This window comes from Pseudopipra pipra, chromosome 8, assembly GCF_036250125.1.
Source record: "Pseudopipra pipra isolate bDixPip1 chromosome 8, bDixPip1.hap1, whole genome shotgun sequence".
Taxonomy (NCBI): domain Eukaryota; kingdom Metazoa; phylum Chordata; class Aves; order Passeriformes; family Pipridae; genus Pseudopipra; species Pseudopipra pipra.
Window position 1 is genome coordinate 9743548 of NC_087556.1, and position 26960 is coordinate 9770507.

The 26960-nt window shown below is 39.6% G+C and overlaps 1 protein-coding gene across 5 annotated transcripts in view; it reads left to right on the forward strand.

Annotated features, from left to right (window-relative positions):
* Positions 1–609: 609 nt before the first annotated feature.
* OGDHL (oxoglutarate dehydrogenase L) overlaps positions 610–26960 on the forward strand; it is a 51653-nt gene continuing 25302 nt past the window's right edge. Inside the window, exons 1-12 of one of the 5 annotated variants that reach the window (XM_064662504.1) lie at positions 610–649; positions 5197–5431; positions 11509–11688; positions 15292–15394; positions 18855–18970; positions 20708–20862; positions 23253–23399; positions 24028–24118; positions 24630–24809; positions 25190–25318; positions 25702–25881; positions 26141–26293. In XM_064662504.1, coding sequence (XP_064518574.1) covers positions 5225–5431; positions 11509–11688; positions 15292–15394; positions 18855–18970; positions 20708–20862; positions 23253–23399; positions 24028–24118; positions 24630–24809; positions 25190–25318; positions 25702–25881; positions 26141–26293 — 1641 coding nt within the window. In that variant the 5' untranslated portion in view covers positions 610–649; positions 5197–5224. Of the gene's footprint in view, positions 781–1030; positions 1051–4943; positions 5061–5196; positions 5432–11508; positions 11689–15291; positions 15395–18854; positions 18971–20096; positions 20119–20707; positions 20863–23252; positions 23400–24027; positions 24119–24629; positions 24810–25189; positions 25319–25701; positions 25882–26140; positions 26294–26960 lie in introns of those variants that run through there. The other 4 variants (XM_064662502.1, XM_064662501.1, XM_064662503.1 and 1 more) reach the window with 4 other exon arrangements.

Sequence of the window (26960 nt, forward strand, 5' to 3'; positions counted from 1 at the left end):
ATGTCATCTCTGAATTATGAGAGAAAATGGATAGACAGTGTAATTTGAAGGCATCCAGGAGAAAACTTGAAAGGTATAAATAAGAACTCTGCCAGCAAAGGAACACTCAAAATGGTATTGCCTTGCGTTTTATAGTTGGCCACATAACTTGGGACAATAACTCAGTCCTAAAACCCCCTCACACGTAGTTCCTGTCATTTTGGTCAAGGTCTACTACTGTCAGCCTGGTTTATGAACAAATTTTGGAGAGAAACGCATGCGCCCCTGGGGACACTTTACATACCCTGGGTGAAACTTCCAGGCATTCCTGCACAGGAGTGCTGTGAACAACTTGTCCTCTGGATAACCCTTCAAAACGATTCACTTGAGCAGTGCTCTTGTTATATTTTAAACTAAATTAGTTATATTTTAACAAAAGCTGTTGGGGGGGGTGGTCCCTAAAGGCTGCCTGGGAACACAGACCCGCAATGGCGCCCTGGGCTCTGAGGGGACGAGGGGGCGTGGCCAGTGCTGGGTGTGTCCGGGGGGGCGGGGCCACGGCTGGGTGTGTCCGGGGGGGCGGGGCCGTGTCCCGCGCGCGGCTGTGCCGGTGCGGCGCGCGCGGCCCCGCCCCGCCGTGACCTCAGCGCGCGCGCCCCACGTGACGCAGGTGCGGCCCCCGCCCCGCCGCTCCCGGCGATCCCTCCCTGCCCTCCCCTCCCTGCCCTGCTCTCCCCTCCCTGCCCTGCCCTTCCCTGCCCTTCCCTCCGCGGATGCGCCGGACCCTCCCCGCCCCCGCAGGTCTGTCCGCGCCGGTGAGGGGCGGGGGGCGGCGGGGCCAGGCCGGGCCCGGCCGCGCAGGTCCCCGGGGCCGCTCGCCGTGCTGCTGGGGGGCGGTCACGCCGCGGGCCGGGCGCCGGGGCGCGGGGCGAGCGGGGACGGCCCCTCCTGGCCCGGGCCCCGGTGGTGCCTTGGCCCTGCCGCACCGGGAGCGCTCCGACAGCCCCGCGGGCTCCGGGCCCCGGTGGCGGCCGCGGTGACCGGGACAGCGGGGAAGGACGCGTCCTTGCGGTACGGGGAGGGGCGGGAGAGCAAACCCGACCCCTCACAGATACTGCCCCCTGCTCTTTTACAACGCGTTGGTAGCCTGGAGTACCGCGGTGATGTTGTCCCTTGGGTACCGCGGTCGTGTCATCCCCTTGGTACCCTGGTGATGTTATCCCTGTGGCACTGCGGTGATGTTGTCCCTTCGGTACCCACTGAAGGCGTTTTTTCGAGGGGACAGTAATAAATCCGTTGGTTTCAAGGCACTGAGATACCTCCGTTGCCCGAGGTTTACAGTGTGTGCCCTGTGGCTTGAAAATTTCCTCCAGGCCAAAGTTCTGGATGGAGAATTGTGATTCTCTGTGCAGCATGGTACATCTGTGCTGGGGGGAGCAGAAGCATTTAGCACGTGGAGGTTTATACCCCTGAAGTAGCCTTGTTTAATAAGGATGTTCCATGCATCACTAGTTTAAATTATCTATGACAGACTTTCGGAGAAACTTTATTATCTTCATGCATTTTTTTCACTGTCAGCCTTGTTTTATTAGAATTTTTCAATCTTAAAAAGTGCTTTAGGAGTGAGTTGTATGCAGAATATAGAGAAAATGACCATGATAGTGGATGAAGGAGTGCTTTTGCGAAATATGGGCCGGGCTTATTAATGACCACTTCTGCAGAGCATAAAGATCATTTGTTAACATTGGCAGCAGGGCTTCCTGTGCATTAAGAAACATGGTAAGGGCATTGGCAATACCAGAAGGATAGTGATTCATATGTGCAACATATTTATATTTAAAGTGATTTTGTAAAAAGCTGGATAAAGGCTTTGTAATCAGAAGTGCCTTGCTGTTTTCTGCCTGCTTCTACTGTCCTGTAGAAACCTGGGTAGAATAATTCACAAGACTGCCCATGACATTAGGTCACTTCTAGAGCTGGAAGTGCCAAGGTGAAAGCTAACTCGCCGCTTGGGACGGAACAGCTGCAGAAATCTTCAGCTGCTCAGGGCTTTCATTTAATTCCACCATTTTGAGAGTGCTTTGGTGCATTAAATATCAGGTTGTTCTTTTGGTTCACTGCTTCTTTCTTATTTTTGACCTCCGGTAGGGATTTAATTAATACCATCCTTTAGGTTGCCCTTGGCTCAGCTTGATTCCGTGCCAATCACTGTTTCCATTTCAGGGTTGGTTTAGGAAGCATAGTGGAGTGGAACAGGTCTTACTACTTCCAACTTCTGCCTGCTGTCCTGTGTGCAGGTTTTTGACTGACAGCCTCAAGGCTGAGTGGGCTGGAATGGTCTATGATCACGCTGGTGGTCTCTGGTTTGTTTAGCTGCTGACAGCTGACATCTGTGCTGAAAAGCAGTGTGTGCAAAAGGAAGAACTAGGAAGAAGTCAGGTTTTTTGAGTTGTATTAGTCTGTAGTGAAATCTGACCGGAATTAAGCAATTGGTGACTCTGTCCATTTGTGTTTCATACATGCATAACAATGGATGCATTACTTTTTCATGAGATAGGAATAATGGCTGTGGTAACAGTTCTCCTCACCTGTGATCTTTATATCTTCACAGGAGTGACCATAGCTCTTACAGATTGCATATTCAGTAGCTAGAGTTTGAAGTATGGTTCTGACCCCATTTTGAAATTTAAATGGAACTGGAAGTGACTGGTACCACTTACAAGCTCTTTGTTTCTGTTATATATTATGTCATTTGCATCCATTTTCAAATCTCCCTGACAAATTGTTGTTCTGCTATGTGTTCTTTACTAAATGCTAGAAAAAAGAGCTGCACATTCTTCAGACAGACATATTCTAAAGAAAGAATGTGAAATTACCCCTGCTTAAGAAGCTTGCCACTGTAGTATGATAAACTGAGAAAATGTTTCTCTCATTGTCTTATCTCCTAGATCTTTGCAGAGCCATTTTGAATGAGGGTAGGTAACCCTGTAGGAATGAGTGTCCACCCCTGAGGTATCTGTGCAAGAGTTTGGTGGCAGAGGGTGAGATTTGCATGCAGTAAGATAGGTGGAATAATAATTTCTCTCATAAAGTTGTAAGTGCCATGGTGACCTCTCTGTTCTCCCTGTTATAACATGTTGAAATCTTACCAAGTTTTCCAGAATGACATCATGCATCCACAGGGTTACATCTTAAAGAGAATTATGTATGCAGGCGGTGTATTAACTCTGTCAGTGCTCTTGCAGTCACTCTGAGCTTTTGCAGGACTTAATCTACTTTCAGAATGGTGCTGGTAGTGTTTCTGTTCCTACAGTTGCCTCAGAGCCCAGCTCAGAGACGGGGTGTTGACACAGGAGGAAATCGGTGTCGTAGTAAGCTTTCAGTCTGTGAAATGGGAAATGACAAGTGAATATTGGTAGATAGGAAATAATGCTGATGTATGGGGATTTAGCATATCAGTATCCTAACTGTTGCCATTTTGCTGCAAATGCCAAATGGAGAGAGAAGAGTCTGTGGTTTTGAGGGGTTCATAGGATTAAAGGAGGATGCTGCCTCGGGAGGATACTTTCCATGTGTCGGGCACCGTGGAGAACGTGGACAAGTGCTTGTTTGGAACATTCAGTAAGTGGATGATGGCAGCTGGTGTTAGGAACTACATGTCAGATCTGCTACTGGGGGAGAGTGAAAAGGCTGCAGAAGTCTTGAAAGTGGAAACAAAGGAATTTGGTGTGTCAAAGGAGAAGAGTTCCCTGCTGGGCAGCAACTAGGAAAGGTCATCAGCACTTAAAATAGATGGGGAGTTAAAAATGTAATGCCACAGAAGAACAAGGAGTAATACTGTTTTATTTAGTAAGAGCCCTTTTGCTTTTTTTCTAAAGATCAATATTAACTTCTAAATCAGAGGGTGAAAAATGCAGCTCTTGCCACCCCTTAGAAATTTAGGAGTTTTATAACCATATATTTTGTTTTTTTGAAGCGAGGGGGTGACAGGAAAAACAGTAAGAAAATAATTTAATGGGATTTATATACAGAAAATGTTTACACAAAATTTTTAAGGTATTTATTACTTTTTGAATAGAGATAAAGAAAACTTAATATGTAATGGGGAACATTAAAATGTATTCTATGACTCAAAATGACAGTGTTGTTTTTAAAACACTTTGAAGTTCACTTGGCAGCTCAGTACCTTTGTTTCTTTTTAACAACTGTTCAACTAGTCACACCACCAACAAAAAACATTGTATTTTACCTTGTGACCAAATAAATTATTTCTCTCGGTAGACAACAAAACAAATGAGAGACACCTTGGAGTTAAATCTGAATTTTACTTCCTCTTAAGTAACCCTCTCTATTCTTGTACATTCCAAATACTTTTACAGTGAAAATGAAACTAATAGTTTCTTTTCACATTATTGCTATTACTTTGCAGTTGTAGCAACTTCAGCATTAAGACTGTTCTATTTTGGGACTAGTGCAAGCTGCATTTGTTCGTGTTATTTTGAAGGTGAGCTCTGATTCCCTTTGCTAGCACTGGAGCTGATCGTGTTCAGCATTCCCAAGATTCAACCTTTGTTGTTTTTCCCTTTGTGTTCAAAACTGCAGGGAATCTTCTCTCCTTGTTACAAAGCTGGTAAGAGTTCACTGGAAGAACAAGATAAATGTTGCTAGATAGGAGAACAAATTAACCTGAGCCTTTTCTTAGTGTAACACTGATTGAAGGCTAATGTCAATATGAACACCTAACTAATGTTTCTAATTATTTTGTCAGCTCCATTACTCATGGCATAAATTTTTGTAACCATGGTGTCCGTGTTTGACACTGTTGGTTGAACCTACCCCAGCTTGACTTGGGGAAAGGTTGCAGCTTTCTAAACAGAGAAACAACAGTTGGGGTTGCCCAGAGCTCCCAAAAAGTCAATGATTAACGGACTCATTTGTTCCCAGGGAACCAGGGCTCAGGGCATGCAGTACAAGGGGTGATTGCTTCAGGGGAATGTTATGAGTTACAGGAGCTGTGAGAGAGCTGCTGATGTGGGGATGGCCATCAGCAGCGATTCCACTGCTCTAGGTCTAACCCTGAGGTGAGCTTCATGCCTAGGCCTGAGCTTTGTTGAAGAGCACTGTAGCCATAAACATCAGTTTTCACTGTGGGGCTGAAACGTGTTTGCAATTCATTGTCTCTTTTTCTGATTAAATTTGGTTTTGTCTTATTAATAGACTTGGATCGTCTGTCTAATAAACAAACATGAGTCATCTGAAGTTGTTTGCAACTGTGCTGAAGTGTCATGGCACTAAACTTCTGGAAAAGCAGAACATAGCCAGAAGGGCATTTTTACATGGCCAACGGTGTCTTTCGTCAGGAACCTCAGAACCTTTCCTAAGTGGGGGCAATTCAAGTTATGTGGAGGAAATGTACTATGCATGGCTTGAAAACCCTGAAAGTGTGCATAAGGTAAGCCTAAAACTCACCTTCAAATGATAATATTGGTTCAAGAGTGGTATGTGGTTTTTTTTTTACTTTTTAACTTGTTTTTTTATAAAAAGCTCAGGAAAAGGGCTTGTATGAAATGAAAACTGTGAAATTAATTTCCCGCATATTGATTGTTGTAAGATGTGATATTGCAACTATAAAAGTACAGAGGAGCCGTGGGCATGATGAGCTGAGGGGAAAGAACAAGAAGTCCAGACCAGAAATAGTAAGCTGCTCTGAAACTTTGTTCCTCCGTGGAAATGCTGTTCAAGCAGTGTTCAGTAACTAGTTACACCTGGAAGAAGACCCAAGAATAAAATACATTTCATTTTTTGGTTTATTGTAGTAAGCTTGTATCGTAGAATATGTTATATTTAAATAATGTGTGTTGACATTGGTACTTCCAAACTGTCTGAAGAAGATGAATGTTTAGTAACCCTTAGGTAGCTGTGGAAGTTGTAACCTTAAAACTGAATCTGAAATCGTCAGAAAATTCTTCTGAAGTATCTTGAAAAGTATTTTGTTTTGTCTTTCTGCCTCTCTATCCAGGCAACACACATTTGTTTCATTTTTTTTTGAACTTTAAATCTACTGCCCAAATCCTTTCTTGTGGGCAAAATACATAGACTTATTTTCTAACAAGCTTTCTGCTGACAAGGAAGGCTCTGTTATGGTGATACATGTATAGTAACTTAAGAAGCTGATGAGAAGTCTGATAAATTCTAAGACAGAAAAGTCATTTTCTAGGGAAGTAATGTGAATTGTGCCCAAAATGTTTATCAAATTGGTTGTCTGTTCCCATATTCTCGATGCAGGTATATCAAAATGTCACTTAAAAGTTGTTGTTCTAAGTTTGATTATGTGTCTACAGCTTGAGGAAGTGATGCACATTGAGGGGGGGAGGGAAAACAAAAACGGAGACCAAAAAAGGCAGTTCTGGGTGGTTTTTTGGATGTTGTGTATGAATTTAGTCCTGTTGAAAGCTGATATATGCAGTGACAATGCTGAAGACTGACTGTTATTCACATAGGAGGTAGATTCTAGGTCTGTTATGTTATCCCTTAACCTGGAACTGGAGAGAACTTCTCCAGGAGTGTCTCCTTCTCTCATCCCATCTGACTTGAGACCTCATCCTGTAACTGCCAGCTGAAGTTCCAGCCAGTGTGGAACGGACTAGCACGTTGTGGGGCTGTGCTGAACTAATTCCTGAGAATCCCTCATGATGTGTGGGGGGTAGATCCATATGAGCCCTTTTGTATTGAGGACACTGAGGGGATGAACTCAGGCATAAGGAGCGCAGGTGGTGACATCACGGTGACATTGGTTTTATTTTATTTACATTATGTTGGTTAGCGGTGAACTTCTTCCTCTCGGAAGAATGAAATTCCTCGTTCAGACCCTTCGCGATGGAGTGCATTTCGCTGCTGGGAAGCCCGGCAGACCTGTCACGGGGTGAGGAGTTCCCCTGGGTGAGCACAGCCCAAGTGCAAGCCCTGCATCAGCCGGGAGCGGGGCGGCAGCGCTGGGCGCGGGGACCGCCGCCGCCCGGAGCTGGCCAGGGTGCTGAACTAAGGCTTCGGAGAATTTAGACCTGCTCGTTACTTTGCTGGTGCTCGGGAGTGGGCGGAAATGCTGAAAGTCCTGCCGAAAGGAGATCCAGTTCGTCTGGCGGTTCAGACACGGTCTGACGATGGATCCTGATGAGGTGATGCGCTTTGTAGGTTGAACAGTGACCGATAAACCAGCAGAAGTGAATTGACAGAGGAATGTAAATGTCCTGGTGGAGTAGGGTGTGGCCTAGGGAGTGGATCCCAGGCGATTCAAGATGCATTTTTGTCGTGGTTTAACCCCAGCTGGCAACTAAGCTCCACACAGCTGCTCAGTCACCCCACCAGCAGGACTGGGAGAGAATCGGAAGGGTAAAAGTGGGAAAACACATGGGTTGAGATAAAGACAGTTCAATAGGGAAAGCAAAAGCCATCCACATGAGCAAAGCAAAGCAAGGAATTCATTCAACACTTCCTGTGGGCAGGCAGGTGCTCAGCCATCCCCAGGACAGCAGGTTTCCATCATGTGTGTAATGGTGACTTGGGAAGACAAACGCCATCACTCTGAACATCTCCCCTTCCTTGTTCTTTCCCCCAGCTTTATCTGCTGAGCACAATGTCTTATGGTAGGGGATATCCCTTGGGTCAGTTGGGGTCAGCTGTCCTGGCTGTGTCCACTCCCAACTCCTTGTGCACTCCCAGCTGGTGGGGTGGAGTGAGGAGCAGAAAAGGCCTTGATGCTGTGTAAGTGCTGCTCAGCAGTAATGAAAACATCTCTATTTTACCAACCCCGTTTTCAAATCCAAACCAGGCCCAAACCAGTTATTGTGCGGAAAATTAACTACCCCAGCCCAAACTAGCACAATTATAAAAATGTGTGGATTCTTTTCTAGGTTAACTATGTGTAATATACTTACAACAGTAATGAACCAAAGTAAATTCGCTGTGTCCCTGGTTTATGAGGCTTAAAAGAAGAAGGTTGGTGGAAATAATGGATTACAGCTATTCTTGCCTAAATTATTAGGTTTTTCACAGCCTAGAAAAAAAGTGAGGGGGAGAAGAATGTTTCCAATTAATTTTACTTTGTTTCATCAACTTAATTAATTTTTGGCTTCTTGAAATGCATCTGATTTCATCAACTGAAAACTGTGAGTACCTACCCGAGATTTTTACTGATGGAAATTGTTCAGTTTGGGCTTATATAAAACAGATTAAAAATGCTAAGGGTTGAAATCACCCCATTTTCTTAAAAATACAGAAAAATTCATGCCATAATTTTATGACTGTAGACAAGTTGTGAATTTGTCCTTCTGCTATGGAAAGGGGTGGAAGTGTTGGAAAATAATGTCAAGACACCATGTGGTGTTGGTTATGGTATTGTTGATAATTTGACTCTCTGCAGGTCACTCATATTTCAGTGTTTTATTCAGTATGTCCAGCACAGAGAGCCAGTTTGTGCTAGGTCTTTAGATGTAACATTCTGTTTAGTTTTCCTCTTTATATCCTATTTCTCCTCATGTTTCTTCTTCTCGGATAGCCCCTTTTCAGACGAGATGTGCCTCCCTGATTAGATGGAAATGCTCGGGTTTCTTTGTTTGGTTGGGTTTGTTTGTTTGTTTGTTTTCTCCCTAGGCTTTAAAAATCATACTCTATTCGCTTTTACTTAGAAACTCCAATTAATCAAGACTCCCTTAATGATTTCCCTCTCAGAAGATTTGACTGGACATTTCTTCCCTCGTCTGTTTATTTAAAACTGTTTGAAATATGGCTGTCACATTCCAACGAGCATATTCAGTGTTTCTGAGAATCTCTCTGTTCTATGTATATCATGATTGTATTTCAAGGAATATGCATGTATAGACATAGGAGCTTTTATTCTTGGTGCAGATTCATTCCTGATGATTACCTGCTTTTCCTTGTGTTTTGAATTTCCCATCCTTAGAGTAGCCAAAGCAACGATCAGAATAAAATGACGTAGTCTCTGAAAAAAGCATCATTATTTCTCCTTGAAACTTGGTGTCAGGGCCATAGATCATAAGAGAGAAGCTTGACAAGGCTCAGTTATTACTATCACAAGATTAATTACAAAACTGCATGGCTGGATATGGAGTACATAATGCCTGCCATGTTATCCTGCATGCAGCCACTCTACTGTGTGTAATCACTTCCTTGGCTTATGTACTAGGAAAAAGTGTGGGGGCTTTGTTTTGTTTTGACTTCATTTTATTTATTTTCTTTTTTAAGTGATGTAGTGATGCTCAGTGTGTGTCTTTTAAGGCTTTACTGTCCTCACTGCAGTTGATAAATATTGTGATGTCACTGGGAAAAAAACAAACCATCAGGATAACAAATATGTTACTTGTTATTCTAAGTGCAACACTGTTTATTATATGAGAGTAGAATGCTGCCACTGAATCACTTGAATGGTGTTATATTACTTGAAAAAATAATGGTTAACTACAATATAGATTTGCTGACAGAAGGAAAAAAAAAAAGAATGTATCATCTATCACTATAGTAAGTTTGTTTTTTTGCAGATGTATTTTTCTGTTATAAGTCTCCTCTACCATTTTCTTGAAGAACTTCACGAATTTAGTTGAGAAGCTGCAGGTTTGCTGTGAGACCAAACTGGTCTTCTCTCTGTTCAGTCACATGGCAAATGCTGTTGCCAAAGACTGACATTGATACACAGGACTTGAAGACTATAATCTGGTATCAATCTTGAAAGACACTATAGAAATTTGTAAAGGCTTTGATGGATGTGTATCTAGAAAAAACTAATTTTCTGTAGCCAAATGATGTATTTTCCCTCCCCTCTGATTAAATGTCAAGCCTGCCCAACAAATCAATAAGTTCAAAAATGTGATAGGACAAAATAGTATAGGTTCTTTCTGTCCCAGCTGGCTGCATCTTCAGATGTAAACGTGTTCTTTGTATTTGTGAGTTTGCATGAAGAAAGGGTCCTGTGCTGATTCTCCTTAAACAAGTCACTTGTTGGGCAAGTCTATTTGAATTTTGTTAGCAACTCTCTAGGCAGAGCACTTGTCTAAAAAAATATTCAGTTGTTTGTGGGACTGTGCTTTTACATCTAAAGGAAAAGGTTTTGACTCAACAAAGGAGTCAAATGCTAATGATGAGGTTCTAATCTACAGGTTCAATGGGTCCCCTCCAGTTCCAGAACTTGAACTTGGAAGGTTGGATGATGTTTAGCTCTTTTATTCTTCCCCTCTCGTGGTGTTTCTGAACAACTTAAATCTTGAAGAAATTTCAATGGGAAGACCTTTTGTTAATGAAAACGTGATTTTATAAGTATTTTCCTGTTGTGCCATGTTTTTACTACATTATTTTGATTCTTTTGTGTGTTCTGCAATGAATATATGAAGTAATCTTTTTAAAATAAACTCCCTGGGCTACTTTTTGTCTTTTCTGGCCCTTGGTTCCTTGAGATGTGTTAGTTTGAAGCTCACAGCCATGGTAAATAACATGCACTGCACAAAATTAAATTTATATCGGTTCTTCTATTCCAGTCACGAAGATTTTAAAGTTTTGAAATAGCTTTCTTTTTTTTCTGGAGTTAGCCAGCTGAGGGAAGTGTTTTATGAGCTTTCATTAACTTCTATGGCAACTGTAAGCTGGGCACAAGTATTACTTAGTTGCCTGCTAGTGCAGACTTCCTTCTTGGTTGAGTATAAACATCTCAGATGTTTTATCCCCTATGTCTGTTAGCATTCATGTATCTAACACCATTCTAGTCTGGGACAGTGACCATCTCATTAGAATGGAAACAATTCAGGAAAACGAGATTTGGGCATATGTGAATGAAGTAGCTTGTGTAAAAGCACAGATGGAAATGAAAGGATCTTTTGTTTGTTGTGATTCAACTTCTGAAATAAGTACCTTTCTAAAATTATGGCTTGGACCTGGAACCAGGTCCATAATTTCTTTCATAGTAAGGTGACCTGAGCTGGTGAGGAAGGCATCTTAGAACAAAAGCCTCACTCAAAAAGACTTTAATTGCTTTTAAATAGTTTCTTCAAGAAAAACCCTTAAGGACTGATTCTGATATAGTGTATTCAGTTATGAATTATAGAATTCATAAATTCTATAAGTATCATTAAAGGAATGGATTAATTTCATTTATTAAAGTTCTTTGTTTTGTAGGCTCTTTACCAGCTACATAATATCATACCCATTCCTGGTTGTCTGAATACATAGCACAGTTAGAAAGAGCTGTGTGAATGGATAGTGGATGAAGGTGTTTTGCACTCATATGTGCTGGAGAGTTTTCCACTGAGCAAGCTCAGTGTAAGAAATGGGAGGAAAAGGGCTCTGTGTAAATAAAACACGCAGTTGCTACTGAGATTTGGACATGTCAGTGCTCTCTTTTTGCTGGTAATTTGTGGTCCTTAACACTGTAATGGGGTGCATTTGCACCTTGAAGGACCTGCTTTTGGTTGAGACTTCTGTTTGAGGTAACAAATTTCCCTTCTTCCTCTCTGTACACGTGTCCAGTCCTGGGATTTGTTCTTCCGAAATGCTAATGTTGGCCAAGCACATGATCCCCATCTGCCAGCACAGCTGGAAAGAAAAGCATCATTTCTTCAGAGCCACGGCCTGGCCCAGACACCGGGAAAAGCTGAAAAGCTTGTTGAAGATCACCTTGCTGTGCAGTCTTTGATCAGAGCATACCAAGTAAGTGTTTTCTGGGGGGAGGTGTGGGAGGGCCTCTACTTTGCAAACAATATTTTTCTTCCTTTTTATGTTCTTGTTTGTCTTCTGGGCCTAACTGTTGTCTTTCTTCTGATCCAAAATATCTTGAACTAGACAGCTTTTTATTTCCTGCACAGTGTCTAAACACAGAAGTGCTGGATTCAGACTGGGGTGATCCTCTGGTTTAGCAAACTCATTATCCATATTACCTGCAGACCTGTTGTTGGTCATCTGATTTAGCCTGGAAGCACTTTATGGAGATAGTTGTTAGTGAAAGGGAACATGAATCTCTTGGGTTTTGTCCCTTGACAAGGAGCAGGAGCCAAACAAGTCGAAGCTTAGCCTTTGCTATTCTTTTGGCTCCCTGGACTGTATTAAGATTTTGTGTGTGTGTGTGTGTGTGTGTGTGTCTGATTCAGTAAGTTGCCTGACCAAACTGGAAAGCCACATTATCTGAAGTAACTGTGCTTCATGTGGAGGGAGCTTTCCTGTGTGTACTGGTACTAGTGAATCTCCAGATGTGTGCAGTGAAATAAGAACACTCCCCTCTCTTCAACACCAAACTTTTCCATGATCCAAGTCTTCACCTCTGGGAAAGTTTGTATTACAGCTCTAAATGTTACTTTTTGTAAGAAAGGATGAAATGTACTTTCCTTCCCTTACATTTAGGGAGAATTTTGAGATTCCTGATTTGAGCAGGATTATAGATAAAAAGAGAGAGGAGAAATGATGAATTAACTAGAAGCTGAATTTTGGAAGGCTGACAGAGTTTGGGTCAGCTTTGATGGATTTCTTTTAGAGAGCTGTTCATCAAAGCTGACTTTGTTTCACACTCAAATTTTTAACCCTTCTATGACATTAAGAAATTAGGCCTAATATCGTTATTTTTCCTCTAAATGAAGGAGGATTTTGGAAATAATACAGTGCTTTTGGTTACATGTTTTCTAAATGTAAAACAAATTTAAATATTTTTATTTAGACTTCTATTTAGTATTTTAATTTCAATAAAAGGCTTAAAACCAGTGTAAAACGAAACAAAAACCCCTAACCCCGAAAACCAGATGTGTTGAGCAAAATATTCCCATTTGATTTTTATTTTTTAAATAAGTATGTAACTTCCCAAGAAGTTTTCTACAATTTGACTTGAGCAGATCTGTTCTGCCCTGCCTTAAGAATTTTAACTCCTGTCTGATGTCATCAGAGAACAGAAGAGGAACTTGTTGAAAGCCTTTTTTTGTACACATCACATTGTCACCTTTGAGTTGGAAAGGTGTTGTAAAAGAGTATAAATGCTTGTGAATATAAAGAATATATGAAATTTGCTTAGAAATAGGTGTGTAGAAAACTGCCACTTTTGCTTGCAGTAAAAAATTGGTGAAGAATTAGAAAAAATTGGAGAATGTGAGGCCACTTTGACATGATGTACTTGAAAATAGTTCAGGGATTGCCATTTTGTTCCCTGTGTTTGAAAGAGTGTGCTGTCCAAGTCAAGAGATGGAACAGAAATGTCTGTGTGAATGGCAGGCACCTATGTGTCTGCAGCAAACAATCAAAGAGGATTGCCTAAGGCAACTGTGTTTTTTAAAAGGTATTTAATACCCTCTCAATTCAGTGTTGAAGGGGCATAATAATTTGTGACCTTCCCTTGCCTGATAATGAAGTGAAATGCAGAAGGATACAGGATTTTCATTTCTCAAACCTGTCAGTGTTTTATGGTTTTTGTGGCAAACTACTTTGTGGTCTGCTGAGCTGGACTTCTGAAAAGGCAGTTAATCTATTGCTTCTTCTAATGTAGAGCACTGGACACACTGAAACAAGGATTTCCAGTGAAATGTGTGTGCTTAACAAAAGCACGTCTAGAAAAATTGATTTCTTGAGTCTTCTTTTATTTTGGGGTGGGTTTTTTTGGTTTGGTTTGGCTTTTATTGTTTGTTTATTTTCTTTAATTTCTTTACATCTTAGTCTAGAAGTCTTGATTTTAAGGTCTGGTTTCAGGTAGTCTATACTTGCATTTAGTCAAAGTTATGACAGTTGATGAAAATTTTTTATGCATGTATTTCCACAAGGTTGATCTCCAATTTTTGCAGATGTTACTATTTCCTGTAGCCAGTGAAAGTGGTAGAAGTTATTAAGAATAGCTTGATATTAAGGAAAATATTGTCATTTAGTTAAATGCTCCTGAAGTGTAATATGGGACATCTTTTTACTGATTTGCTCTTCTGTGTTTTGGCATTTTTACTGGTCTTCTTCCTGTTCCTATTAATAGTATAGAGCAGATGTAACTTAAGGAGGTGAATTCTTTCCCACTGATGATGCTTGAGACAGAATTGTTTGCTTAGTTCCAGTCAGATAGACTTAGTGCTGCTGTAAACAGTCAGATGGCACAGATGATGCTGTGGGCATCATTTGGCCTGTCAGGGTTTTATTACTGGTGATTCATGAGATGCAAAGAATTGCAGAAATCAGGCTGAGTTTACAGGGCTGGTGGTTCTAAAAAAGATGCTGCATTTCTGGTTTTTTTTAAGACTGGAAACCGTTTTGTTATGAACTCTCCTGCAAATATAGAATATTTGGATCAATCATACTCTATGACTGTGTGATGCACTTCACTGTTAATAATACAGTTTATAATTTCTTTTTTTTTTAAGGGACAATTAGGATACTCATAGTGTGAATGAAATTCTACCCAAGTGATCTTAATTCATCATTAAAAAGAAAAAATTTAAGGAGAAAATATTCATATATTCATCTATACAAAGCTTTTCATGAGTTAATCTGGCATATGAGAGTCACACATAAGAGACATATTAAAAATTGTTTTATATTTGTGGCTCAATTGAATCAAAATTTCTTGTGTGGCAATGTTATAGGATAATGTAAGGCACTAGTTTATAGCAACTTGTGGCATGCACTGACACCAGTTATACTTATAACTGAAAGCTGGCTAAATTCCCCACTCAATTTGTGTTCTTTTGTGTCTTGAGTGTCAATTTTTGTTACAGATCAAATTTCCAAAATTTCACAATTGAAAATGGATGCTATCAGATGCTATTTGATGCAGAACAGAGCTCAGGAAGAGCAATCCTTTCACTACCAATATAAACTACTTCAGCACCCATCAGTGTTTTAGGTCAGCAGTGCTGTATTTTAGTATTCTGCAGGTTCAGAAAGGAAGATTCAAGCAGAAATACAAAATAACTGAATTGGCAAATGATAAGACCTATAGACTAGTCATAGTTTCTTAATTTTACTCAGAGATTGAGAGTAATCTTTAGTGGCTTTCTTCACTTAAACTTCAGTGTAATCCCAGTTGAATTGTGTGTCAGATAAAATAAATGTTATGTTCTAATGTGTATTGATTAATTTTTAATACAGGTAGTATATGTAGCCAGTGATATAATGCTTTTTTTTTTGTTCTTATGAGAAAATTTGGGAAATATGTGACCCTCTCATCACACTAGTGGTGTTTGTTTATTTGACTTAATGGCTGAGATATATACTGTGGAGAGATATCAGTGAATTTTTCCCTTTGTCTGACTTCTGTTAGTGTGATTTCATTTTTCTCTTACTTCCCTCCATTTTCAGATCCGTGGTCACCATGTGGCTCAGCTAGATCCCCTTGGAATTCTGGATGCAGACCTGGATTCCTTTGTTCCCTCTGACCTAATTACTACAATCGATAAGCTCGGTGTGTATGTCTGCCTGCCTTCTTACTTGCACTGGGCATTTTGCTCTTGTGTCTCCTTGGGCTGAGGTGATTAAATAAGACATTTCACAGAACCATAGAAAGCATTGGGTTGGAAGGGGCCTTAAAGATCATCTAGTTGCAACCCCACTCCATGGGCAGGGATGCCACATTTCAAGGAACCTTCTACCTTTTCTGCTTGCTGGTATCATGAAATAGTGCCTTTGAGTATCTGTAAGGGGGCTAAAGTTTCAGGACCATGGAATTTCTACCTTGAGATCACAGGTGAGGTTCCTGTGAATTCTTCTTCTGATGAATGATGATTATAAGCACTCTATAAAATCCCTGAATCTTGTATTTTTGAACCACACCAGAAATTAATACTAATCAATACATTAGGCCAAGACTCTGGTAATCTAAATTACTCTTACACCATTATGTTTGATATGTGTTTGAACTGGGGACATCTGAAGGCTAGTCAATAGGGAAGACAAGCAATAAATAAAACACTGGACAGAGAGACTTAGGGAAAATTTCATACCCAGTTTTGATTCTAGTGTATGATACTTATTCCTTCTGTATGTCTTGAAGAAGTCTGTTTGAATTTATCAAAAGAAAAGGTGGAAAGCATAGTATTCTTTGCTTGTGGGTATAATCCAATGGTGATCACTTGAGCTTACTGCTGGAAGAGTGGAGTGCACAAGGTCTGCCCTGGTAAAGGTAGTTCTGGTCGCTCGGAGGGCAGGTCTCAGAAATTGCACTGATCAATTGCTTTGCCTCTCTCTGCTTGAATAAAAAAACCCACCTGATTGATTTTTCTCTACTCTTCAATCTACCTGGTTTGTTTAAAATGTGGTTTTCTACTCGATGAAGACACTGAATCAATTTTTCTTTGATGTGTTGGGAAGCTTTTCAGACCAGACATAAAACGTAGTGCAAGCAGTAGATAAAGCACATTCTTCTTAATTTTACTGTAAGCTCATCTACTGCCTCGTTGCTGCTGTGTTTTCTATTTCTGGTGGTAGGGAAAGAAGCAGTTCTGATCACATAAAGGCGGTAGAGTGCCTAGGACTGTAAATTGAGAGGTGCTTACACAAATTGGGCATTCTCTCTGAAGTTTGTCAGTTTTAATTAAAGGAAAGTACCTACTAGTAAATATATTAGACATTTAGTGAGTGAATACAGTTTGGAGCATGGGTCAGAGCCAGCACATCAGTGCACATTTCTTTGGACTGTACAGATAGTTTAGTACAGTGCTGTGACTGGTCAGAAGGTGCCACACTGAAGCCCTTGTGCCCATAGGAAAAATATGTGAGACCTCTGAATGAGATGTCTCTGAGAGTCTATCTGAAGTGATTTCAGTTTGTGAGGGCAAACAAAATTTCTGCCCTGGTCTTGGCACAGCAAAAAAGAGGAGGGTCTCAAATGTTGCCCATCCTTGAATGTTTCAAGCAGGAAACTTATGAAAGGTCTCTGCTAGTACCGAAAGTATTTCAGTGTTTGATTTTTTTCTGTGCATTTACTTCATCCTTCCTTCTGGTTTCTTTTTGAGAAACCTTGTGGTAGGAAGTTTCTTCTGAGAGTTGCTTCTGAAAATGCAGGTAGTCACAGATGTACCTACTGCATGATTCGGGTTATAGAATTGCTCTCAGGATTTCAGTAAGGTTGTATCTCTTTAAACATGAGGTGATGCTTCAGTAAATATGTGGTGCTGCAGTACAAAGCACAGATGTTCTGTGTTTGCCCAGATCACTCCTGTACGTGTTCTGGTTTATGCATGATAGCACATGAAGAGCCTGTGAAGTCTGAGGGAAAGTCAGCAAAGAAAAAACCCAACAAAACAGTTAGCACTGCTTTGTTTCAAATGACACTAAAGCCCCTGTCATTCCCTGTGTCCCTCTAACCTCCTGCTGGGAAAACACCTCTTACAATACCAAAAAGGAGAAGTAGTGGTACCTACCCTTTTTTTTTTGGTTGCTCTAGGTTTGAAATTTTAATATATTGTTAAAATTGTTATTAAAACCAAAATGAATATTTTAAAATATATTATTTTTAAAGCAGAGAATGTGTTATTTACTGACAGTGCTGTATAGTAAAAGTGGTGCCAATGCAGTCCTGTGGCCTGACTTCAACTCTAAATGCTAAGTTCTGTTATTATTTCATCTTTAAATTGCTGCTTCATTTTCATCTTCAGAAAAGTCATTTAGTAGGGAATAGGGAGCACTATTCTTTATTGATTTAAGAGTCATGTGCAGGCTGTCTTGTCAGTGTTAAAGTGCATGTCTGCAGCTTGTCTGGAATCAAGATAAAGAATTCAAAGTTAAAAAGAAGCTGTTTTTAATTTTTAGAATATTTTCACCCATGCATACACACATAACCTTTGAGATTAGCTCAGTTGGTTGGAGCACAGTGCTGAGGTCACAGGTTCAATCCCTGTACAGGCCATTCGGTTAAGAGTTGGACTTGATGGTCCTTGTGGGTCCCTTCCAACTCAGAAATTCTGTGAAATACATAGTTTTAATGTACATATGACTTTCTACAACTGTAATATCTGTTATAAGTGTCATACATTTGCTTCTTACAGTTGTAAGAAGCTGTTTTTCCTTTCTTTATTTAACAGGTTTAGGTTAAACTCATATCGTACAAAGCTTTTAACTTGTCTTTAACCAGTCTTTCAGTCTTATCTGCTTATCTGTATTTTGGTTTTTGAAACTGCATAACAGTTAAGTGAAGTATTTTCTTAAATAATATTCTCAGCCAGAAGAAGTTTAGGTATGTCTAAAGCAAGATGGGTCAATATGCTTAAACATATGCTTTCCTTGTTTTAGTTGGTGGGAGTGTGGGAAATCTTTGTGTGCAGGTCATTACATGACTATTTCAAACTACCCTAAAAAGAGAAAGAGAGTAAATAGAAACACCTTGGAAGTTCTACCAGAGTGCTTGTACTGCATTACATTGAGCATGTTGTGTATTTTCTCTTAGTGTATCTATTAATGTAGTATGCTTCCAACCAGCTGGTTCTCTCTGTCAGGAGGGATTGTTTTTGTGTTTGTTGCTTATGACAGAGCAAGGAATAAATCCCAATCATCACAGTTAGTTGTTTTACTAAACAGTGAACTGCAAGATATAGTATGGAGAATCAATGGCATATGTGCTAATAGCTAAAATATAAAAAAGGTTTGGGCCATTTTAATTTCAGTTGTTTTATCTGAGCATTTAAGAAAGAATGGTTTATCCTCTAATTAAATGATGACTATTTAATTAAAACATTAGTTTTAAAATCCAGACTAAAGTGCGTTTTACTAATGGATACCTGAAAAATATTCACATTTTCAAGTTTTATTCTGGTACCTTCTTTCTTAATATTGTTTTATTAAACATAATTGCCATGGTTTGAAAAACAATGCTGGTTTCCTTTTTGTCTCCTGCCCTGCTCTGCAAATCAATAATGTACCTGTTGTAGGGTTTTATGGTTTGCATGAATCAGATTTGGACAAAGTCTTTCAGCTGCCAACAACTACCTTCATAGGAGGAAATGAGAACAGTCTTTCTTTACGAGAGATCATCAAACGCCTGGAGGTCAGTGGGACATTTTTGAATTTATGGTTGTTTTCATCCAGACAGAAGTGAACTTTTTCCAGTTGTCAGTCACAAAAGAACCTTCTAATTTGTCAGTTATTAACAGAGCATGTAAAGAATTCAAGTGGCATGAAAAATAACCTTTGTACTGTTTCTAGAGGTAGCAGCACCTTTGGGTTCATTACCTGGATATCTGAAATGTATAGATTAAGGATGAGTATAAAAGAGGTGAATATGGTAGAATACTAATTCGAGCCCTCGCTCTGTCAAGAACTGATATTGCTTTAAAGGAGTAGAGCCTTTAGAAATTGTCTTTGAAGTGTTGAACCACAGATAAAGCAGCTCTGTATACAGTGCTCAGGATGTTCAGAGGTTGCCTTCAGATCCTCAGCTTTAGTGAGACTTCTAAATATAAAGATAAAATATGAAGGCTGGGTACCAAATTCATGAAAGCCCGGCTGTAGCTTGTAGACAGTGATTTCCTTGTTTTCCATCCCCAGTCATTTTTGTAGAGTTTCATTGTCTGACAGGTGATAGGGTTTAAGCCATAAGAAATCATCAAAGCTGAAATAATTTAAAGCAAAACTAATTTGAAGGAATCACTATCATTAGAGGAGAACTCCAAATAGCAAAATAGCAAGTAGGAATGGTAATGAATTTGCAGACTGCTGAGTGACTTAGTGCTGGATATCCTCAGTTTGACTTTTATGTTGGCTTAGCTGAAGCTTGGTAAATTGTTAACATATTATCTCTGTTGTGCATTTGAGCTCTATATTTGGGTTTTTTCTTGTTTTTGTACTTCTAGCTTATCTGTGTAGCAATTTTCAAGAGAAAATCTTTAAAATTGCAATGTGCAAATAAATGGACAAAATCAATAGCAAAATCTAAAAGCCTCAAGGAACTGATTTGTGTTAAGGAGAGAGAACTCTCTGGTTTCCTCTTCTCTCTAGAGCTTTGGATTTTTTTTTTTTTAATTGAAGTTAACATTCAATTCCTTTTTAGAGGCAGTAGAGAGCACATACTGCTCTTTGTATGAGTGATTTTGAACATCTCTGTTCACAGTGGTTTTGTCTCAAACTCACACTAGGTCTTACTTCTGTTGACTTTTAGTTTGGAAACATTTTTTCTGATGAAATAGTCTTTTTAAGGTAAGAAAAAGAAAATTTAAAAAATGAGCAAGGAGATAAAATTTCTGTTGTGTCTTTGCATTTCTCCCTGCCCTTTCTCTGCTCTCAGCTGCTTGGAGTCTTTTTCAGATTTCCAAGTTTCTGAAAGTTGACAGTTATCAGATAATTTGCATGAGACTTCATACTTGTCTTCTCACTGTCTTTATTGCTTGATTTCAGGTGACATTTAAAAAAGACAGGGTAAATTTTGGTAAATAAGTGGAAATCTTTGTTGATGCATCTAAAGAAAAGACTGTAAGAACAGTACTGAGTTAGGTGAAATGTGCCAGTTAAGGTGGGTTTATTGGCCTGCTTTAAATACATTATAAAATGACAATCTTTCATTTTCAAAATTTTGTTACTTTGTAGAGAAAGCTTTGAGGCACAGAACTAGATTCAGTAAAATAATTTATCCACTTATAAAATTGCTGCGGGGAAGATGCTGTGGAAGAGGAAGATGACAATATAGCTTTCAGAAGAGTAACAGAGAATATGACTTAAAAAATGTATTTGTTTTTTTTTGTGGCCCATTAGCTCCTAAAGCTTCTCTGTTGGTGTTTTCATTTCCTAGAATACCTACTGCCAGCACATTGGCTTGGAGTTCATGTTCATCAATGATGTGGAGCAGTGCCAGTGGATCCGGCAGAAGTTTGAGACGCCGGGAATTATGAAGTTTACTAATGAGGAAAAAAGGACTTTGTTGGCCAGGCTGGTGCGCTCAATGAGGTACTGGGGTGGTGCTGGGAAACTGCTCTGGGGCTGCTGGGTGGGAGCTGCTGCCATCTGTAAACTGCTGAGGTGAATAGAGTCAGTGAAATGCGGAGCCCAGGTGGGTGCAGTTAACCTGGCTGTGATATCAAAGGAAAGCGTGTGCTGTGAGGTGTGTCCAGGTCTATGTTGTGACTTTTAGTATTCCATTATCTTAAAAGGCAGGTTGTGTTCTGTAACGTTTGTCCAGCCTTTAGTGGCATATCGGGCAATGTTTTCATTGGCTTGAGGAAATAAAATGGGAAAAAGTTGTTTCAACAGACAAGTAATATAGATCTGTGTTAAAGGTTTGTATCCTGTTTCAGAAAATAGGTGTCAGAACAATGCTGGAATGTTATTTCAAGTCCTGTTTCTGCCTTTTTCCTTTTGGGATGTGCCAAGATGTGCAGCACTGTTGCATGACCTGGCAGCAGCAGTTTTAGTCTCTGCAATGTAAGAGAGCACATATGGAAACAGCTTATTGATTGCTTCCACTGTGGCTATCTGTGTGGAAATGCTGTGATCCCAGAGACTGAATTATCCTCTTATCCTTAGAACAAGACTTCTCAGACACAAGATTCATTCCAGTTTTTACAATCTGAAACAGTTTGCATGTCCTTTGATAAACGCAAGTGTCAGAGATTTATAAAGGCACATTTTTTTGTTAAGATTCCATGTTCAAAGACATAAAAGTGAAGTGCTCATTGGAGGTGTCAAAAGATATTTTTTCCAGGTGTTTTGTTAGCCAATATTATAGCAAGAATGTATGTTTGGCTAAAAGTTTCATTTAAACAGAAATAAAAATGTAACTTAATGGCCAAGTGAATATTATACTTGAGTAAGTTTGTTTGTTGTTTAACAGGTGCTCATTATGAACCACCTCCATTTATCTTAAGACAAGAATTGGTGCTTTTATTCCTATGTAAACTGTGAAAAGATCTGGGATTTCTAGTAGGATGAAGGAGCCAAATGTTCATCTTCTGCCAATTTAATTATCTCCTGAAAATGGAAGAGAAATAGTTTTACAAAAATTTCTATCCTCTTTTCTGCAGTGCGTTTTTTATTCTATGGTTCAAAAATGATCTAGGAAAAAAATCTGATGTGGAGTCTGATCTGGGCAGGGTCAAACATTTCCAGATTATCCCTTTCATGAGATGTGTTCCTCACTGGGTACAGAATGTGTGGAGTGACAGTGGATGGGCTGCCAGCCTTTGTGCACTCGTAGTGGCATGTGGGGGACTTGCAAGATGTGACTGTGAAATACTGTAGTTCTGCACACTTAGTGGCAATTTGCCTCAAATAATGAACTTGCTGCTTGTCCAATACTGGCCTAACTTGGAGCTGCAAAGAGGAGGAAAACAGCATGTACACTGCTTTGATTCACCCTGTAGGACTTGCTGTTCCCATGGGACCCCACTTCCAGTTTACTGGCATAGTCCCACAGACTTTCCTGAGGGATTCTGGCAGAATACCTTAAGCTGAGGGTCTGGCTTGTTGCTTGGATGGCTGAATTGTAAGGGTATTAATGGGTGAGCTAAGGAGAGTCTTTTGGCAACAACTCATTTCACTGCCTCCAGGATTTCAGTCTAAAGAGGTAAATGTCAGCATTCTAAGTGAGGAATAAGTTGAGTATTAATGGATTATGGCAGTGTTATGAGTTGAGGCATTGCACAGATGATGTAACCAATACAGTTACTTTGATGAAGATGTATTTGCTTTGCCTTTTGTATCTCCAAGCTTTACAACATATAATCCTTTCAACATTTGTTAAAAGGTACTTTTTAACCGCTCACATTGCCTCTGGCCCAAATGCATTAAAGAGTGAAAGAACACAGAGCTGTCAGGGATTGACATCATTCCACTGCTGCAGCTGAGGCAGAGATACCACTGTCCTGGCTCTTGGCAAGCTCCCAACTGTTACATCACACAGTCTGAGGAGCCCTGCCATTGAATGGGACCTATGGAATTGGCATGCTTTCTACTCTGTTTTTTTACAAGTATTTAGTACAGGTTCTCTGCTATGTTTTCTTCAATTTGTAGGAGAGACTTCTTTGCTGTCACTCTGCCTTCCCAGTGGTCAGTATTTGTGTATGTGGGAACAGAGTTTAACTTGGGAAGTGAATTTGGTCTGAGATGGAGACTCTTCATTGTTTCAAAGTCCTAGTAAATACTTCTCAGGTGGAAGAGAAAGAAGACTTAATTTTTCCTGTGTTTTCCTCCCTATGTGTGACTTAATACCAGAGGCCTAAAAACTTGTATTCACAGATGTTTTAAAACAGTGTAATTTTATTTGCTAAAAGATGTTTGACACTATTTGCTACATTATCTTAAAACAAACACTCTTTTTTTTGTGTTTCTTTTTGGCAAAGATTTGAAGACTTCCTTGCTCGCAAGTGGTCTTCTGAAAAGAGATTTGGTTTGGAAGGATGTGAAGTAATGATTCCTGCTCTTAAGACCATCATTGACAAATCCAGTGAAATGGGAATCGAATATGTTATAATGGGGATGCCTCATAGGTAATGTCAATGGAAACACCCTAACAAATGGGCTCACTGTGTTTAAGTTTTAGGTTCTAGAATTTTATTAACGAAGTTGATATTAAAAAAGCTGAGGTAGCAAGAGTCAATCTCAGCAAGTAATGGGAACACAGAACTGTAACAAGTGCCTGTCAGTGAGAGGCTACAGGCCTCACAGGTAAATGGTAGAGAAACTCTCCTCAGTGTAGTTTGAAGCTGCAAACAAAAGTGGCAGCAGCCATGGTGTCGCCTAGCATCTGGAAGTGGGAAAGCTTAGTGAGTAGTATTGAACTCACTTTTGTAGTCTACCTTAACTAATTATTAATATAAATTAATATAAAGACTTAATTAATAATTAAGATAATTAATTATTTAAGATAATTAATATAAAGACTGCTAGATAACTACAAAATTCACTTGGATAGCAAGGTATTATAGAACATCTGAGGGAACCCATCGGAGGGACTTTGCAATAGGAAGAAGAGTTGAATCAAGGGTATCAGGTTCAAAAGTTTGAAGTGAACTTTTGCAAATTTCTGATAGGGTGGTTTGTAGGTTTTGTAAGTTTTATGCTGTTGACTCTGTTACTGCCATTTTTGAGACATAACTGTGTCTGGAATTTTCTTAGAGGTCGGCTGAATGTATTGGCTAATGTAATCCGAAAAGAGCTGGAGCAGATCTTCTGTCAGTTTGATCCCAAACTTGAAGCAGCTGATGAGGTGAGATGCTTTTTCAAGAGATCTGTATAGAGAGGTCAACATTCAAAGTAGTTTTTAGTTGGTTTGGTCATGGTTATTATGAAAGTAGCATTATCAGCTGCTGAAATGCATTGCCTTCTTTTCTAGTTTGAGGAACGTGATTTGATGAAATTTCTTAATGAATGTAAAGATTATGTTGTACCTCTAAGATCCAGAAGATATCTCAGGAATGACTGTAGATGAGTAAGAGTTTGACTGAGTTCATAATCTCTAAGCATCTTTCTTTGTTTTATATAAATGTAATAAGTATCAATATTCTGTAAGTATTTACCCAACATTGCATGGCAACAGTAAGGTAATAGAATAGGAGCAGTGTTCCAATTTGAAATTATGTTGTCAAACCCACAGTGCATACTGATGTGCAGTTAACTAGATGCATTGTTCAGGCTGAGGCACAAATTTTAGGAGTAGTGGATCAGATGCAGTAGGTGTGAATGACATTCCTGAATTGTGATTGCATCTTGCGTGTTAGGGATCTGGAGATGTAAAATATCATCTGGGAATGTACCATGAGAGGATCAACCGAACAACAAACAAGAAAATCACTCTATCCCTGATGGCTAACCCTTCTCACTTGGAAGCAGTTGATCCTGTTGTGCAGGGGAAAACAAAAGCTGAGCAGTTTTATCGAGGGGATACAGCAGGGAAAAAGGTAAAAATTGTTTACTATAGTAAATTTAATGGTAGTTTTTCATAGTATTTTTAATGAAAATAGTTTACCAGTAGTTTCATAGCACAGAATCTTCCTTTTTTTCCTTCTCCACAAAAGGGATATATCACCTGTTGAACTAGATAAGGTTTCTGACATGGTACCTCAAGGGTAACTTGACAAAGTAGGCTTAAAGCTTTCTTTTGTTTGCAAACTGAACAAAGGCAGCAGAATTCAGAGAAATTTATGGTGTATTATAAAAATACTGTTCTATTTTATAAGCACTACAGAAATATGGAGAAAGAAATCCTGCTGAGAAGCTTAAATTGCAGTTTTGGTTTCTAATATAGGTGTGGATGTATGTGTCTAATTGTCCCTCTCAGGTTATGTCCATACTATTACATGGGGATGCTGCCTTTGCAGGACAAGGAGTGGTTTATGAGACGTTTCATCTTAGTGACCTCCCATCCTACACCACAAATGGCACCATTCACGTTGTGGTCAACAACCAGGTAACAAGTAGAGGATTTTCCAATCAACTTTTCTGCTGAATAGTTGCTCTCCTATTTCTTTTTATTCTTGATTGTTATTAGCTGAGTGCATTGTCCCCTCTGCTTATTAAAATGGTTGGGGTGTTTCTGAAAATGATCATAGTATCTAGTGACTGAGTGGATAGTATTTTATCACCTATGTTTATTTAATTCAATTTGTAATACTTAATTGGATTAGGTTTGCTTTGGTTTGTTTTTAAGGGAGCAAAAAGAAGCTAGCTAGCCAAACTGAAAAGCTGGTGCTACTGCTGTGTAAATTACTATTAAATGCAAACCTCAAGCATTCAAACCAGAGTAGAAGGAGGTGTCCAAATTATTTTAATAGAAGTTTTTGTCATTTTTAGATTGGCTTCACCACAGACCCCCGTATGGCCCGTTCATCTCCATATCCTACTGATGTTGCTCGTGTGGTCAATGCTCCCATTTTTCATGTGAATGCTGATGACCCTGAAGCAGTGATGTATGTGTGCAATGTGGCTGCAGAATGGCGAAACACATTCAATAAAGATGTGGTGGTTGACTTGGTAAGTCTTGGTTTTCTTAACTTTTCATTCTGTGCATTATGTATTGCTCTCTTATTTTTCTGTGGCTTAGAAAAGAAACATTTGATTTTAAAGGCCTTTAGCATCCTCATTTTAAAAAGGCAAACAACTAACAGGCCCACAGGAAACCATAAGTGTTTTTTATACCATAAACCTCCTAAAAATATCTGTAAAACTATGAAATGGAAAGATTTCATTTTACATTTTGCCTTACCAAGAGTAACTATCTTTCCCTTTGTAGGTTTGTTACCGTAGGAGAGGGCACAATGAAATGGATGAACCCATGTTCACCCAGCCTCTAATGTACAAACAGATCCACAAGCAGGTGCCAGTGCTGAAGAAATATGCTGACAAACTGATTGCAGATGGGACTGTGACACTGCAGGAGTTTGAGGTACACATCAACAGAGTTGAAGGGAACCTAAGGAGCTGTTCAGTAGAAAGACACAACTGTCACTGTATGCTGTCTGCTTGAAAACCTTCCCTTCACTGTGAGAAGTCTTCACCCTTTGACAATTTGTGTTTCAATTTGGTTTGGATTTTCATGTAAAATAGATAGTATTGTTGTAACAAAAGGACTGAAAGTACTGTGAAGTAATTAATACATATTGCATAGGAAAAATTTACTTCAGTTTTGAGATTTGTAAAAGGTGCTCAGATAAGAATATTGGAAAACAGAGGGATTTGTCAGCTGTTCTTCATTTCTAGACTCTTGATTCAGCAGCAAGACACCCACAGGTATAATTGTAGCTTCATATTGATAACCTTGGCAGGCTTTTGTTCAGCAATGATGCAATAGAATCAATTTAGCCTTTTTATTTTCTTGCAAGAATTCAACTAAATTCAGAGATCATTTGAAGTATTCCAGAAGGATAAAGTGTAGAGATTGGTTCCTGCATTAGACTGGTTAGGTCTTTACCTTAACCTTTTTGAAAATGAGTGTGTAGAGTACAGCTGCAACAAAGGACCTTCTGAGAAGGTGTGGCTAACTATGCAGTGACATGATATTGCAGATCAAGAAAAAAATTTTTGTAGGTGGATTCAGTTATCTGCAGGAGTGA